This window comes from Mesoplodon mirus, assembly GCF_964341445.2.
Source record: "Mesoplodon mirus genome assembly, chromosome: 4".
Taxonomy (NCBI): domain Eukaryota; kingdom Metazoa; phylum Chordata; class Mammalia; order Artiodactyla; family Ziphiidae; genus Mesoplodon; species Mesoplodon mirus.
This window is the reverse complement of record NC_138979.1, coordinates 25,674,374-25,690,239: the sequence shown is the minus strand read 5'-3', so window position 1 is coordinate 25,690,239 and position 15,866 is coordinate 25,674,374. Positions and strand designations below refer to the sequence as shown.

The following is a 15,866-nucleotide window of genomic DNA, read 5'->3' as shown; positions in this document are numbered from 1 at the left end:
CTTAAAAGGATGTTTTTGTTTTTTTTTGGTCACGCCACACAGTTTGTGGGATCTTAGTTCCCTGACCAGGGGTCAAACCCGGGCCCACAGCAATGAAAGTGCCGAGTCCTAACCACTGGACCGCCAGGAAATTCCCTTAAGAGGATGTTTATCATTTAATATTTATTGACATGATATTTATTGGCTAACATGTTCATCCCCTTTGTATCTTAGTTTACATTTTTTGTGTCTCACTAGTCAGTTCATACTCCTGGTTTTAAGTAAAGGAGGACAGTTTTTCTCAAATCCTTTTTTGTTGTTTTTGTTTTATGATGGAAGAATTGAGTAGATCCCTAGTATTTCTGCATTAATCAAAGGAGATTGATTTGTGGGATATTTCTTTAAAAGTGACCCTTGTCAACACATAGGTGTATAAAGAAAGAAAAGTTGCTGCTTCTATTGTTTTCGTAGTGTAGAAAAGCACGATTCTACTGAGAAATATGTAACATCCAAAGACCTCTCCACTATGTTAACCAGGGCTCCTCGGTCTGAGGATAGGAGTAGATGCTGACCTGATAGTGAGTGATTCCCAAACATCCCAAAGGAAACGGTGTGCGTGATGGAAGTGACCAAACAAGTCTGCTCAGCCCTTTAGTGGCACAACGGACTTATCCCCATAGTAGACAGTATGAAACCAGTAAATTAACAGAATAGATAGGTGAGCTGCCTTGGGGGTAGTGTCAGGTAAGACGCTTGAGTTGCATGTAACAGAAATTCAAACTGGCTTAAACAATAAAGAGCTTTGTTAGGCTTACTTTTCAGTTTTAGGTGGTAAAGCAAGTTCAAGTGCTGTTTGCTCAGGACTCTTTTTCTTTCAGCTTCTCCCTCCTCTGTGCAATAGTACTGTCCTAGGCTGCCAGACAGGGCTGCGTGCTTCCTTTTTGCATCCAGAGAGAACCCGTCCTCCAAACCATGGCTTATGTCCTTAGACCAGTTCCATCATCTGCATGTCTCTCAACAGTAACTGGAAAGGGAATGGCCCACACTGATTAGTTCAGGCCACTCAGAGCCCACCTTCCAGAACTGGGTGCGAGGTCAGTGCCCCCCATTCTGCAGTAAGGAGGTGCAGTGGGTGACACAGGATGCTGAGCAGATAACCACTGAATATCGACTGGGATTATAGGCTATGTGTTTTTGAAGTAGTGTAGTTCATTTTATATTTGGAAATTAAAAGGAAGAAAGTTCAAAGATACTTTCAGAAAATGCATTAGTGAAGGGCCTACTTGTGAGTGCTTCTGGTATTGAACTCAGGAGACTCAGTGCCCAGCTTTACTTCACAGCTTGTGTGTTAATTACTTACAGAAATTACTTATCACATAAGGCCCTTCCCTCTCAGTGCTCCAGGCTGCTTTTCCTGCCTCATTTTATAATGAATAATCTTTACATATCCGTCTCCCTACCTAGACATTGAGCTCCTTGAGGGTAGGTATCATGTCTTAAGCATCTTTGACATCTTGGTGCCTGGTGTATAGTGGACGAGCAGTAAATGTCCCTTGTACCTACAACACTGGACTTCAAGAACAGTACTGAGGAAGGTCTCTTCTTTAAAAGGTGGTAAAGACATGTATGGCTGGATTTTTCTGTGTGTAAATGGAAAAGGCTGGAAGTAGATATTTCAAAGATTCTATGATTTTTTTTCCCCACAAAGGTTAAAATAGGAATTTTATATAGCCCTTTCAGTGCATAATTTGAGAGACTAATAAGATACACTACATATTTGTTTTATTTGCACATATTTTGGAATAAAGAAATGTACAGTTTTAAGCAGATACAGGATTTTACTTTCATCTACATTACAAAACTAAAATTCAGAATAATGTAGCTAATTATTGTCACTTTTACTCTTTACACCGATAAAAAAATAAAACAAGAATTACATCTGTTTGCTGATAAATACCAAAGATATGGGTATATATAACTGTTGATACATTTATTCAGTAATTCTTTCTTGAGTGCTTACTGTGTGCCAGAAGCAAAAAGACAAATAGTCCCTGCCATCAAGGAACTTATAAGACTGTAGGAGACAAAAATGTAAACCAGCCAGTGCATAGAGGCTGTGATAGAAATGTATGGAGACTCACAATAGTGATTGTTCCTGTGGGTGAAGTTTCAGTCTCATAATTAGTTCCAATAAATAATTAGAAGTCTTTTTTTCGTACTTGAGTTGTTGCTGAATAATTTATTGATTTATCATATTTGTAGGCTTATGACCTGTCAATTTTTGAAGTATGTTTTATCACTTTATAAAGTGGTATATTTTATTCTGTTTTTTTAACTGACAAATTATTGTATGACATTGAATTTTATCTTTGTTAAGGGCATATAGGCTTTTGAAATGGTGACTAATGGGTAAGAAGAGCTGTTATCTCTGTGATTTAGAATGACTGAAGATGCCACTGAAGACTGTGGTAGAGGGAAAAAAGAAGTATTTATTTTCATCTGCATTTCTTATAACCGGGGGACCTAATGATGTTATTTCCTTTTATTACTCATCTCTTAGGAAGCTGTAGAAAAGATTCTTTTAATGGATGGTATCTTCCAGTTTTTCTAGTTCCAGGATTCTCTGATATGTTTTGTATTAAAATGAGCTTAACATGTTAATCATAGGTCTGATTGACCTTGAATTCGTAGTGGCTAAATGGGAACAGAGCGGCTACTTAGCAGTATGAAATGTCCAACATGTCAATGAAAAAAATGAAAGATGTTGTTTCTGATTGATTTGTTATGTAGTTGAACACTATCCTAAAACTAACCCGTGATGTTCTAGTTAGTTATTATATGTAGCCATATAATAGGCCAAACAAGGCCAAGATTACTTGAATGCTAAGGAACTTGCAGTTTCTGATACTGGGGACAAAATTGTCCTGATTCCCATAAATACTGACATTTCAAGAATTTTTTTCTTTAACTTTTCATGAGCTTAAAAATCACTGAACAATGTGGTAGAGGGAGAAGGAGAGAGGAATTGATCTTCTTTCTTGCTATTTTATGTTTAAGGCAATCGTCAGATGCTTAGAAGATCGAGAATTTTTCATTTTACTTACGTCGTCAGCCTTAATGTCAGAAACAAGTAAGAAGAACTTTTTGAAAAAATGTTTTTCAGTATGTTTACTTTTATTGTATAAGATCAGCAACCTCACTTTTCTTCTGATTCTCATTCTGTGTAGGTTTTGGAGAGGAGCAGATGGGTCTTCACGGGTTGCATTTATTCCATTCATCCCCGTCAGCAGGTAAGGACCAGGACTGGCAGTTCACAGCACCTGTGGGCCATTTTTCAGTCCTCATCTTAAACTCTCAGCAGCATATGACCCTGGTGACTCTTTTCTTCTCTTAAATAACTTTCTTCCTTTACTCTCCCTGGTTAATCCTTCATCTCCTTTCTTTGTAGGCTTATCCTTTCCTGTCTGCTCCATGCTCAGATATCCACCTGCGTATGGACATTTCTTTCTACTTAAATGTCTCAGATGGTCCTCACATTCAGCATGTCCAAAACTGGATTCATTTGTTATTGAACAACAAGAGCTAGGAGATGGTTTTATCATACTCTCCCAGTCAGTAGGACTTAAGGTCCTCACAGAAGCACTTCCCTCTCTCTGGACTACTTGTCTCCTTCCCCCTGATCGGATGATGTTGACCACCCCCCCAGCCAGGACCAGGAATTGCCTGTTAGGGGCAAAAAATATTGCTCCTGCAGTATGTAAATAGATATACAGTATATCTGTGGTATTAGAATTTCAGAGGGCAGTTAGGAAACAAAGTCTAGAAAGGCTCTCTCTGGTGGGGGTAGATAATGGATAAAATTGGAGGAGAAGCACTGGTCTAGCCACTTACCCATAGCTGTCAGGTGTCAGTTTAAATATTACTTTATTTATTCCCATCACCACTCTTCCTTCAATGAGGACCCCTAGGCTTTTCACCAATATAATTTAAATATTTATTTTTATAACTATTTAATGCCTGCCTGCCTTGTATTCTACTGCATCCCTACTGCTTAGCAATGTCAGGCACCTAAAAAATAATAAATGCTTGCTGAGCAAATAAATAAATGAAGGTAAATGAGTCATTTCTTTTAGTCATATGACGAAAATTTCCTCATTGTTTTATAATCACACTGTGTATGTTTAAACATAATTTGTATATAGTATATAGTATTTATAAAGCTACAACCAATCCAAAAAAAATTTTTTTTAATTGATGTTTTTAAATTGTATTCAGCTACTCGAAGCAGAGAACTACTGGCATCACCTCTTTGGAATAAGCAAAATATTACCAATTATAATAACATAATGGCAATAGCTGCTTGCATTTTTCAAGCATTTACTACATTGGTATTCTGCTAGGCACAATTGATTTCACAGCCCTTAGTAGGTATTTTTATTATGACCATTTCAAAGACGAGGAAACAGAAACTTAAACTTGCCCCTTAAACTTGAGGTCAAACAGCTGACTCTGAGCTGGCTTCCAGCTCTGTTCCCGCACTGCCTCCCTCCGTATGCAGGAGCTCTGCCTTTATTCTTATTTTTAGGTGTACACTACCACTTGAATAAGAAACATTAGTTCCTGTACCATTTGGTGTTGAACAGCACAGGATTTCTTTTTGAGTAAACATTGGAGTGTTGTGTTCAATGTTCACAGCCTCCTCTAGTTCATTAAGACACTTTTCTATTTCTGGTCACTCAGAAATGTTCAGTGCTGTCGTTATTTGTTTTAAGTTGAGTGACTCTTCACTTAGCAGACTTAAAAAGTTCTTTTTCTTAGATTTCATAATAGCCTGTTACAAATCGTTCTGACTTCTGCCTTTCCAAATTCTTGAAATAATGAAGTTGTCTAGAAAACTACTGCTTTATTGTGGACTGTTAGTAGTACATAAGAACTTTGTCATGTTTTATTTTTCCTTGTTACTTTCTAAATGAACTGCAGAGAAAGGAATTTTTATTTTAATGGCTAGCCACATTTTCCTATTTATTTTTATTTGCCATTCTTTTCCTGATACCTGCTCAAGTATAAATGTATTCAGCTAGGTTTCTTAATTTTGCAGTTACTTTTTCGTTAAAAAGAATGGTATAATTCATACTTCAGTTTAGTAGGCACCAAAGGTCTTTATTATCTGTGGGTTTTTTATTACTGATAAATTACTTTTTCTAGGATTTTATTACCTATTTCTCAGTGACCTGACCTTTTCTCTTTTTTCCCTGTACTGTTTTCCTTTAGGGTATTGATTTGCTGAAAAACTAGCATTTCAGTCAGAGAGTGAACCAGGGAGAGGAAGTAAAATATAGACTAGTCAGTCTAGTTACATAATATTAAAAAATTTCATTTGATAGAGAAGGTGATGACATATATACCAGTAGTTACCATGAGACTTGGGGGTTACTTAGGGTTTACTTTCTTTAAGTTCAACTGGCTTGTGTTGTAACTCTAGTTTCTTCCAGTTTTATTGAGATACTATATAATTGACATACAGCACTGTATAAGTTTAGGGTTTACCAGCATAAAGATTTGACTTACATACATCATGAAACAACTACCACAGTAATTCTAGTGAACATCCATCATATCTTACAGATACAAAATTAAAGAAAATAGAAAAAAAAATTTTTTTTCCTCATGATGAGAACTATTAGTATTTACTTTCTTTTTCCTTCTTTGGCTGCGTTGGGTCCTCGTTGCTGCAGGCTTTCTCTAGTTGCGGCTAGCGGGGGCTACTCTTCATTGCAGTGCACGTGCTTCTCATTGTGGTGGCTTCTCCTGTTGCAGAGCATGGGCTCTAGGCACGTGGGCTCAGTAGTTGTGGTTCGCAGGCTCTAGAGCGCAGGCTCAGTAGTTGTGGTGCACGGGCTTAGTTGCTCCATGGCATGTGGGATCTTCCCAGACCAGCGCTCGAACCCGTGTACCCTGCAAAGGCCGGCGGATTCTCAACCACTGCGCCACCAGGGAAGTCCCAGTATTTACTTTCTTAACTTTCATATGTAACGGCAGCAGTGTTAATTATTTTTATTATGTTGTACATTACATCTTCAGTACTTATTTATCTTATAACTGAAAGTTTGCACCTGTGACTGCCTTCTTAAGAGAATTTGAAGTAGGTCATATAAGGTACAGATTATATATATTTTAAAAGCAGAAAATGAGAATAGAAAAGTAATTCTGCCAACTCTAAATGCCGGTGCATTGAGCTCACGCTGGGCTCCTGGTCAGATGAGATGGAGCTGCAGGCAGGCCTGCCTTCTTCATTCTCACCTGGTGATCCCATCTGAGTGACTCTTTTTTGGTTCTGTGTGTGCGTGTTTTCATATATATGGAGATAATATATGTTGATTAAGTGCATCCATAAGTCTTCTATTAATTGCTGTTAAGATTACCATTTGAAACACTGTATCATATTTAACCATCCTATAATTTTGTAATCTAAAGCGTTTTTTCCTGCATGTTTTTGAAAAAAAAAAGAACTTTGGGTTTTTAATACATGTGTATATATTTTAGGGCTGAAAGACTTGAAAGTTGAAGATGACATCTCATTGAAGGTGGTACCTGTTTTACCTGCCCTTAATTGTGCCCTGCTGGAAGCAAAGAAATCATTTCCTGAAAAAGGAATCTGTCTAAACACATTAGTAAAGCATAATTTCCAAGAACTATACAAGGTGGACAAAAGTCCTTCATTGACTGCTGCTTCTCAGGACGGAATTAAAGAGACTGCATTCTTTGGCAAAGTGTCCAGTGGTTTTGACTTGACTCCTCCAGCTGAAAAGTGCCCTTTACAGTCCTTAACTCAGTTGAGGTCTTATTTTTCAGATCCTAATGGGTACATTTTGGAAGTATCTACTGTACTAGACTTATTGGCAGAGTGTCCTCAGTCTCCTTGTATTTCAGATGGAATTTGTGATGCTGGATTTTCTTTAGTTATGACTCCAGATCCTGAATTTCACGACTCAGAGGCAGAAGTAAGAAAAGAAACAGAAACACAAAAGAATTCTGAAGAGATGTTTAAAGCAAGGCAGGGAGCTCTGGTCCCACTAAGTCCAGCATCAAATCTGAGAGTTCAGCGTAAGAGAAAAGCAAGCACGCTGCCTGTGGTACAGAGTAAAAGGGTGAACTTGTGCCGTCCCTTTCCCAAAAGAACTCCTGCTGGAGTAAACAAGGGTCCAGACTCTCCCACGACTCCCAAGTTAGTCAAAGGACAGTTTCCTCAGAAAGGAAAAAGAGGTAAGCATGGTCTGTATGGATTTTCAGATGAGCATATAGTAATAACTGTTGTGTGTTAACCCTGTTCCTGTGTGACCATCCTGGACTGTAGCTTGACAGTGTCCGTTAGCTCTCTCCAGGTGATTTGTGTGCATGCTAAAGTTGGAGAAGCACTAACCTAGATAACATGAAAATCAAGAAATAGGATTAAAGCCCACCCACCAAAAGCTTGTATTTCACTTGTAAAACTGCTCAAATCATCACTCAGTTATTTACTTACCTGTCTAAGAAATAAGGTCATTCAGTTTCTGAACTGTCCTCGGACAAATTCGAGTGGAGGAAGAGGATCTCCTAAAATCAGGCACACTAAGAACTGATGGCAAAAACTGATAAGTGGTAGCCCGAACATGTTTAAAGAGGGGGAAAAGTGCCTGGACCCTCCAAAACTAGAGCATCCTGGGGCAGAATTTCTAATCCTTTGTGTGTTTTAAAAGTGGTCACCTGGATCCTACTACAGACCTATTGAAACAAGGTCCAGTGGCCTCGGGACATATATATTGAAACAGCTCCTCAAGTGGTTTTGTTGTCCCCTGAAAACTGAGGGAGAATCAGAGCCATTTAATGTTAGTCAAATGCACTTCAGTGAACAGAGCACAACAAATAACACAATTTTGGCTTAGAGTCATCTCAGATTACGTGTGGCGTATTTTGTTTGAAACTAGGGAACTTATGCTCTATGACCCCTGGGAGAAGAGGTGAGCAGACTTGGGCCAAAGGGCCCCTCAGGCATTACCTGTTGTCTCTGTACGTCACTGCGCTGGCACAGGTGGGCGGCTGTGACTGAGGTCTGGCCCTTCACAGAAAAAATGTGCCAACCCTATCTATAGTATTTTGAATTTAAAAATTTTGGTGCCTAAAGAAGAAACACTGTAGGTGTGTGGATCCCCAGGATCCTAGATAATTAAGATTTTACCCTGTGGTTTAACAAGTAGTTATTTCTGGCCAAGTATAGTTTGAGAAATTGTGTGTGTGTGTGTGTGTGTTTAGGAGGGTGGTAGAAAGAATGGCAGTATGAAGCAGCGACTCACACTCTACATTTCCTCACAAATTCCAGGCCAGCCATATTGGGTTTCTTCTCTATATGAACCATTTTAAAGGTATTAACTAAATTACCTATAATTCAACGTATATGTTGTCACTGTTTCTCAAGTGTTTTAATTTCATCCACTATAAGAAATATGTTTTAGGGACGTCCCTGGCAGTACAGTGGTTACAACTCCACACTTCCACTGCACAGGGCATGGGTTTGATCCCTGGTCAGGGAACTAAGACACCATGTGCCACACAGTGTGGCCAAAAAATGAACAACAACAACGATGTGATTAAACCAGCCAAGATGACTAAATATAATACCACAAAAACTCAAAAAAAAAGAAAAGAAAAGAGATATGTTGTATATTGTAGTCCAGTACACACAAATTCATACATGCTGAAACTATTTCAGAAAACATTTACCTAACTATGTGTAATACAATCTGATATCTTCTGTTTCATTTAATAAAGAATTCTGGTTGCAGCCCATTAAGTTTATTTTATAATACACCCATGGATTATTGCATGCAGTTTGAGAAACATATCATTGAGTGATGCAAATAAGCAGGGCAGTCCCTGCAGGATCACCTGTTTCGTGTTTCTCCTTTTCCTTGCAGGACCTAGGTTGTGAGAGATGTTCCCCTCCTGCCCGTGCACACCTTAGGCTTCCCCTAGTCTTGATCATCTCATCTTATTTTCTTTCTCTTCTTAATTCAGTCTTAACAGTTTTCCCGCTTGACTTATATTTTGCCTTTTTTTATGCTAAAAATTTTAGAAACTGTAACCGGTATAAAATCAGAAGTCTTACTCTAAAAACAAATAAAACTGCTACTTTATTGCCTTTAATAGTTTAGTAGGGAAGAAAGTAATTAGACCCAGGGAAATGTACAACATTAAGAGAGTCTAAAAGCTTTTTTAAAAAACCATTTAGTTTTCTGACCTTCAAAAGAATAAAATGAAATTGGTCTCTTTTCTACATTTCACTAATAACCATCACATTCTGAAAGTGTTTAATATGTTTCCTGTTCTCCATCAATTAGAAATAGTATTTTCCATATAATGTGATTTTAAAATATTTGCAAACATTCACATGTGTGATTATTTTATATAGTCAATGGGGAAAACGTTTTCACAGGGAACATTTATTAACATTTTTTTTAACTCTTAAAGGATTGAAATACTTTCTGCGTGTGATACAAGCAGGTGGTTAATAGTTTTTTCTCCTCGTGTGCCTCCACCTTTAGTTCTTTCCTTCCTTCCCTGTGAGAAGTAAAACTGAGCATTTTGTAAGAGAAATGAGCAATTATAATAGATTTATAGGAAGTTAAATCAGAAGAGGACTTTCTTCAATGTACCTTCCTCTGTCTTAAGAGATGATTTTTCAGGCAGTGTTAAAGCTTTGATATTTAGGTATAGTGAAGGAAAATATGTAAGATGGCTCTTTGTCAACCTGCGGTCTCTTCTCTACAGTGTGATCATGGTTTTAACCACATGGCTTTATGGGAGCTGTGTCGCTTTTGTGTAAATTGAATTATCCGTCACCCTGTGCTGTGAACTAGCATGTTCAGCCTTACCTGCCACATCAGTCAGCAAAGATTATGGAATCTTTTTAAAAAATTAAGTCATGCCTTGTTTTTATAAAGTTATTACTCTGATATTTTTCTCCTAATCCTAATTAGGGATATAGACCAACACTTAGCAAGTTCAAAAATCTTTTAATGAAATACCCCAAATTTTATATTTTATTCCCCCTTATTAAAGTTACCCCCCCAAAACAAATCAAAGGAAAGCTATGCTGATAAACATGTGAGCCCCTTACCCCTTAAAAAACGGTGTCTTTTCTGCATAAGGTGCTGAAGTGCTGACTGCACAGTTTGGACAGACAACCAAATTGGATAGGAAAAACCAAGGAGCTCCTATTTCTAAAGATGTTCCAGTGTCAACGAATGCTAAAAGGGCAAGGAAACGAGAGACATCTTCAGTCAAAACTGTTCCAAGGGCTGAGCCACCTGTGAAGAAATCTCCACAAAAACAGAGGGTAAATATAGTAAAAGGCAATCAGAATCCCAGAATCAGAAAGCAGCCACAATCTGGTAAGAAATTTCTCTTCCTATAAATTTCAACACCGTAATACAGACTAATCGAGATTATAAGATAGCATATTGAAACAGTATAAGATCAGTTGAAATCTGTCACGTTCTTATGGTCTTCTTTAGGTCAGACACTGACAGGACAAGTAATTTGGTTTCCCATTGTGAATAAATTAGAAAGTGCAAAGATTCATACCTTCACAAAATAGACCCTACTTTTCATTTTGCAGAAAGCCTGAACATGAACTGTTTAGCAGAGTTAAAGTATAAATGGCCTTTTTTATGACTAAATTCACAAGCAAGTAGCATCTGGCAGTATTTTTCTGGACCATAATCAGTTATAAAAAGGAGATTATAAGTTTGTCCAGAGGGAACTGTAAAGACATGGTTCAAAGCAGTCAGTAATCCCGAATCCTGTATTTCGTTTGTTTATTTGTTTTTTAGGGTTTTTTTTGCGGTACCCGGGCCTGTCACTGCTGTGGCCTCTCCCGTTGTGGAGCACAGGCTCCGGACGCGCAGGCTCAGCGGCCATGGCTCATGGGCCCAGCCGCTCCGCGGCATGTGGGATCTTCCCATACCGGGGCACAAACTCGTGTCCCCTGCATAGGCAGGCGGACCCTCAACCACTGCGCCACCAGAGAAGCCCCTGTATTTGGTTTTAAAAGGCATTAAATTAATTTTTAAAGCAGTTTTACTTTTCGACTTCTACTTGTGCAGAAGTGAATAACCAAGTCTCCTTATGTGAGCCAGCAGCTGACTGCTAGTTCTGTGTTCCACCTACTGGAACCTCCTTGTTGCTGGCACATTCCCTCATCACCGCGGACCTCACTTTTCTCCCAGCTCCATGTCCCTCTTCACACCCGTCTCTCTGAGTAGAGTGCAGCTCCACCAAGCTGCAAAATCTATACATTTTACAGTATCTTTGGTATTCAATCCTACTGTGTTGTATGTGTGGTGGTGTTTTTTGTTTAGAAAAACCTTCATTTCCTCATATCTCTGTATTTCCATCAGTTTTCTGTCTAATCTCATGATTCTACTTTCTTATCTACCTTTAGATTTTTTAAAAGCCTCAAATTTAGTGGAATTCAGGAAAAGAAACTCTTGTTTTGTTGGGGTGATGGTATTATGGATGAGCTTGGTTTTTTCTTTCCTCATTTTTAAAAAAAATTTTTTCGGCCGCACCTCGCAGCATGTGGGATCTCAGTTCCCTGACCAGGGATCAAACCCACACTGCCTGCATTGGAAGCGCAGAGTCTTAACCACTGGACCACAGGGAAGTCCCTTTCCTCAGTTTCATTAATGTTGTTTATGGCTGAAGATTTTTCTGAAAGCTCCTCAGTCATATCACCATACAACCTGTACAGTCATACCCAACGCGGACTCTCTGCTTCTCTCCCCAGGCAGTTACGAGGTGGTCTTACCCACGGGTCCACATTTCTCTCCCACCAGGCACGTGGTGCCACCCACACGAACCACGCCTATTGTCACTCCTGTGCCGTCCCCTCTGCTCAGCTAAGTCCACACGGAGCCATTTCCTGATGCTCTGATCTGCACTCATTTCTCCTTTTTTTTCATTTCTTTTTTGGGTTTCTGAGAACATTAAAGAGTTAATTCATACTATTTTCCAATCATCTGGTGTGTCTTGGTCCTATCTTTCCAATTAGTTTGTAAACAGGGTGAGTATAGATACATACATAATGCATTGTATTCCCAGCCTTGTCATTAGAATTCCTTGTGCTGAATTGGCTTCTGTATACTTGTAGGCTAATCGATTAGTGGGAGGAGGTATGCAACTGGGCATTGGCAGAAAAGTGAGCCCAGAAAATGAAAAGTTTCCAGAGTGGGTATTCAGAAAGAGGCCGATTTGTATTGCAAATGTCTGTATATATTGTGCAGCCACATTCCAAGTGAAAATTTTAAGATTACCACCTTTTAAATAATGTGTTAATTTTTCTTTTATTTCTTCACCCATGCTAATCCACTTCATTTCTTTTACTTGAAATATCAGAGTTTAAGAAGGCTCAATCATTTTGTTACTGAAACTAATGGTTTTCTGTCCTTTTAAAAGTTTTTAATATAGTTTTATTTACTGAACTCTTTATATTTTTTATAATTTATTTGGCATCATTTTATCTATATTTCTTAAAAGAGATAGATTATCAGTATTGTATTTTTAATTAACTGAAAACCTCTAACAAGTCAGTAATTAAATGATTTACCTGAAATGACACATATTTATTAAAATGAACCCTTCTTCTTGACTCAGTACAGTGTTCTCTATATTAGACCTTCCTCATAGTGATACTCAGTGTAAGAACCATAGTGTTTAAGGATAGAATGAACTTAGTGTCAGTAAACACATCAGATCCTAAAATGAATGTATTTCCAGTACACCCAGAGGGTTCACAAGACAGCTCTCTTTGGGCCACTTTCTCGTACCTCACCCCATTGGGCTTTGATATTTTAAATAAAAACTGGGTAGTGGTTGATTAATTTTACCCTCCTCACCATACACACACTCTTGTCATTCTGGTTGATGGCCTCATAGGCCAGAGTTTTCTCTGTAAATGTACTGTCATTCGGCTTTGCAGACAGGTCAGTAATTTATTTCAGACCTGCTACTACTAATTGTAAAGAGGAGCACAGTTGGCTTTTCTGTCCATCCAGCCACCTGCTACAGGGACTCACTGCCCAATATTGTTGAGAACTTTGTCCTTCATGATAACCACATTTTAAAAGGCTGAATCAAAGTCCTGAGAAGGCAAGTAAACCACCTGAGTATCTTAGTTTTCTGACCGAATACCAGTGCGTAGATTTGAGTACCTGCTGTAAGGAGAATTATCAGTAGATGAGGAGGTTTGCTTTTTTGCAGATAGAATAGAGAGGAAATGTTTTTAATGCAGAAACTGAGGTTTTAAAACTTGAAATTAATTGGCGATTCTGAATATTCTTACTTTTCTCATTTTTTATTCATATCATAACGTATTATAATTAAACATCAATATGGTTAAAAATCATCTCTATTTTGAACTTAGGTGATATCTCTAATAACTTGCCAAGGGAAATGATTTCTAAGAAAGTACATTAACATTCTATAATATACACTTTAAACTTAGAAATTCTTAGATTCTCACTAGATTGTAAGCTCTCTGAGGGCAGGAGTCTTGTTTTCTTGTTTTTGTTTTTTCTCTTTGTATATTTCTTTAGCTGAGCAGTATGCCTTGTGTGTAGATCAGTACATGCAGTTTTGAAGGGTGATTTCTTTTTAAATTAATATGCACATTCCTTAAGACTTGTTCCTCTGGTAAATACATTATAATACATCAGGAAGTTGGACAAGACCTCACTCTGGTAATAAAAATTTAACATACAATTTATGCAACATATCAAGAGGTTTTTCTTGAATATGTTGACTTAACTGTTGATTTTCACTGAACCATAGTAATATGACAAAGAATTAATTCTATGGAAATCAAGTGTTATGTGTCTTTTTTTCTTTTATGCTGAAGTCAAAGGAGAAACGTCTTCACAGCTTCAATCAGAAATTTCAGATGGTCAAGAAGACGTTACTAGCATAAGTACAGCTCAACCAGAAAATATCACGGTGGCTCCAAAAGACCCACCTGAAAACTCCATTGTCGACTGTGACTCCCAGGCCTTAAATATGTTGGCTGATCTTGCATTAAGCGCTGCTACCTCTACCACACCATCCTCTGAGCCCAGAAACTTTCCCTGCTCCTCTGAATTGCCACAAAACGAGGTTTTGCTTTCTAAAGAACATTCTTTGTGCAGTACATCGGACCATGAATATCATAGAGGAGTTAAAAGTCAAAAAGGTGGACCGTTATCCAAGCCCTCCTCTGATAAGAGTAATCTGACATCAGACCCCACGGTCAGCCAGGAGGAAGAGAGCTTGGTTCCTGGCATTCAGGCCCCTGTGGAAGCCCAGTCGGCACTGCCTGAGGAAACCGTAGAAAGTTCCGACGCAAGCCAGAGCTCTTTTGTTGCTGTGGAGCATTCCTATGCCCTGCTCCTTGCAGAACATTCAAAGAAGCATCTACAGCATAGAGGGGCCCCAGGCCCTGCGTTTGCCAAGAATGGCACAAAAGGCCCTGAAGCGGGAACCCCAGTGGGGAAAGTGATGCCATTTCGGCATCAGCAGGTCACCTCCCCACTGCAGAAGCTTTCTGAGGCCCCAGCGCTCAGGCGCAGGAGCAGGGTGCTGCCCTCCAGCCTGCAGGACTTCAGCCGCTCTCATACCGTATTCAGCTGTGACGGCTCCTTTAAGGTCACTTTCAAATGTGAAGCAGATTACGTGTTCAGCTTAGACAGCAAGTATACCAACAACCCCCTGGAGAAGACTATAATCAGAGCACTACACGGGTGAGTAGGAGTGACACTGGATGAAAATGGATGAACTTTTCTGTTGAGATAAATGTAGCGAGAAGGGATACTTGTGCTAAACTCTGGGGAGAGAGAAGGAAGTGTGTAAAATCCAGTAACTTGGGAATAATACCAAGCAGTTAATGGCCAACAATTAAGAAAACCTTAGTCTTCTGCACGGCTTTCCATCTTGAGATGCTCCTTCATGAGTCTTTCTGGTCTTTGAATTATAATATGTAAATGAGATGTTAGTGTAAAATAGTGAGGTAAAGAAATAATGCTTTACAGACTGAATTCCAGAAGAAACATTTAAAGAATTACTTCTAGCTTGTCAAGTTGGTCAGATTGCTATGAGTGAGCAGTTTTCACGGGGTCGTTCTATAAATCTTCCTTAAGGGGTCAACGCAAAATAACAGAGCTGAAAGCACGGGCTTTGGAGGGTAGACTGACCTTGGTGTTGAGCCTGGGCTCTCCTGCCTGCCAGCGTGTGTGCCTCGGGACAGCGCTGCTCACTCTTCACTGAGACTCATCTGGGCTCTCACTGAACTGCAAGTTCTGACTCAGTACATTTGGGATGGGGCCTGAGAGTCTACATTTCTAACCTGTGTCCAGGTGATGCCAAGGAAGGGTGACAGTATGCGAGCAACACTTTTAAGCATGGGTTTAGTAATAGCCACTAAAGTTAGAGAGTTATGAGGGAATTATGTACATTAGGGTTTGCATGGTGACGGGCACATACTAATAAATGGTAACTATCGCTATTAGCAGGAAGTGTTAGCCTGTGAAACAACACTGAGCTCCTGGTAGGGGGATACTGCACATGTGAGGGACTGAATCCCATGAGACTTCTTTCCTTGCTCCAGGCACGAGCTCACGCTTTCATCCCCACCTGCTCAAGAGGGTCACTTCCTTAGCCTTAACCCTGTTTCACTGAAGCCTAGTTCTGTAGCCCCTCTGACTTGTTCCACTCAGCTCTGCTGTCCTTTGGCCTGGCAGATGGCCAGAAATGTTTTGTGTCTCCCCTTCCGGTTTCAGGAGTCTCCAGAGCTGTACTCTGAAAATAGTATAGTTCTGCTGAAT

General features: G+C 39.2%; 1 protein-coding gene across 1 annotated transcript in view; it reads left to right on the top strand.

Moving 5' to 3' along the window:
* TASOR2 (transcription activation suppressor family member 2) overlaps positions 1 to 15,866 on the top strand; it is a 70,872-nt gene that overhangs the window by 35,859 nt on the left and 19,147 nt on the right. Inside the window, exons 13-17 of the mRNA XM_082619800.1 lie at positions 3,037 to 3,109; positions 3,207 to 3,269; positions 6,523 to 7,242; positions 10,164 to 10,406; positions 13,913 to 14,786. Coding sequence (XP_082475926.1) covers positions 3,037 to 3,109; positions 3,207 to 3,269; positions 6,523 to 7,242; positions 10,164 to 10,406; positions 13,913 to 14,786 — 1,973 coding nt within the window. The remainder of the gene's footprint in view (positions 1 to 3,036; positions 3,110 to 3,206; positions 3,270 to 6,522; positions 7,243 to 10,163; positions 10,407 to 13,912; positions 14,787 to 15,866) is intronic.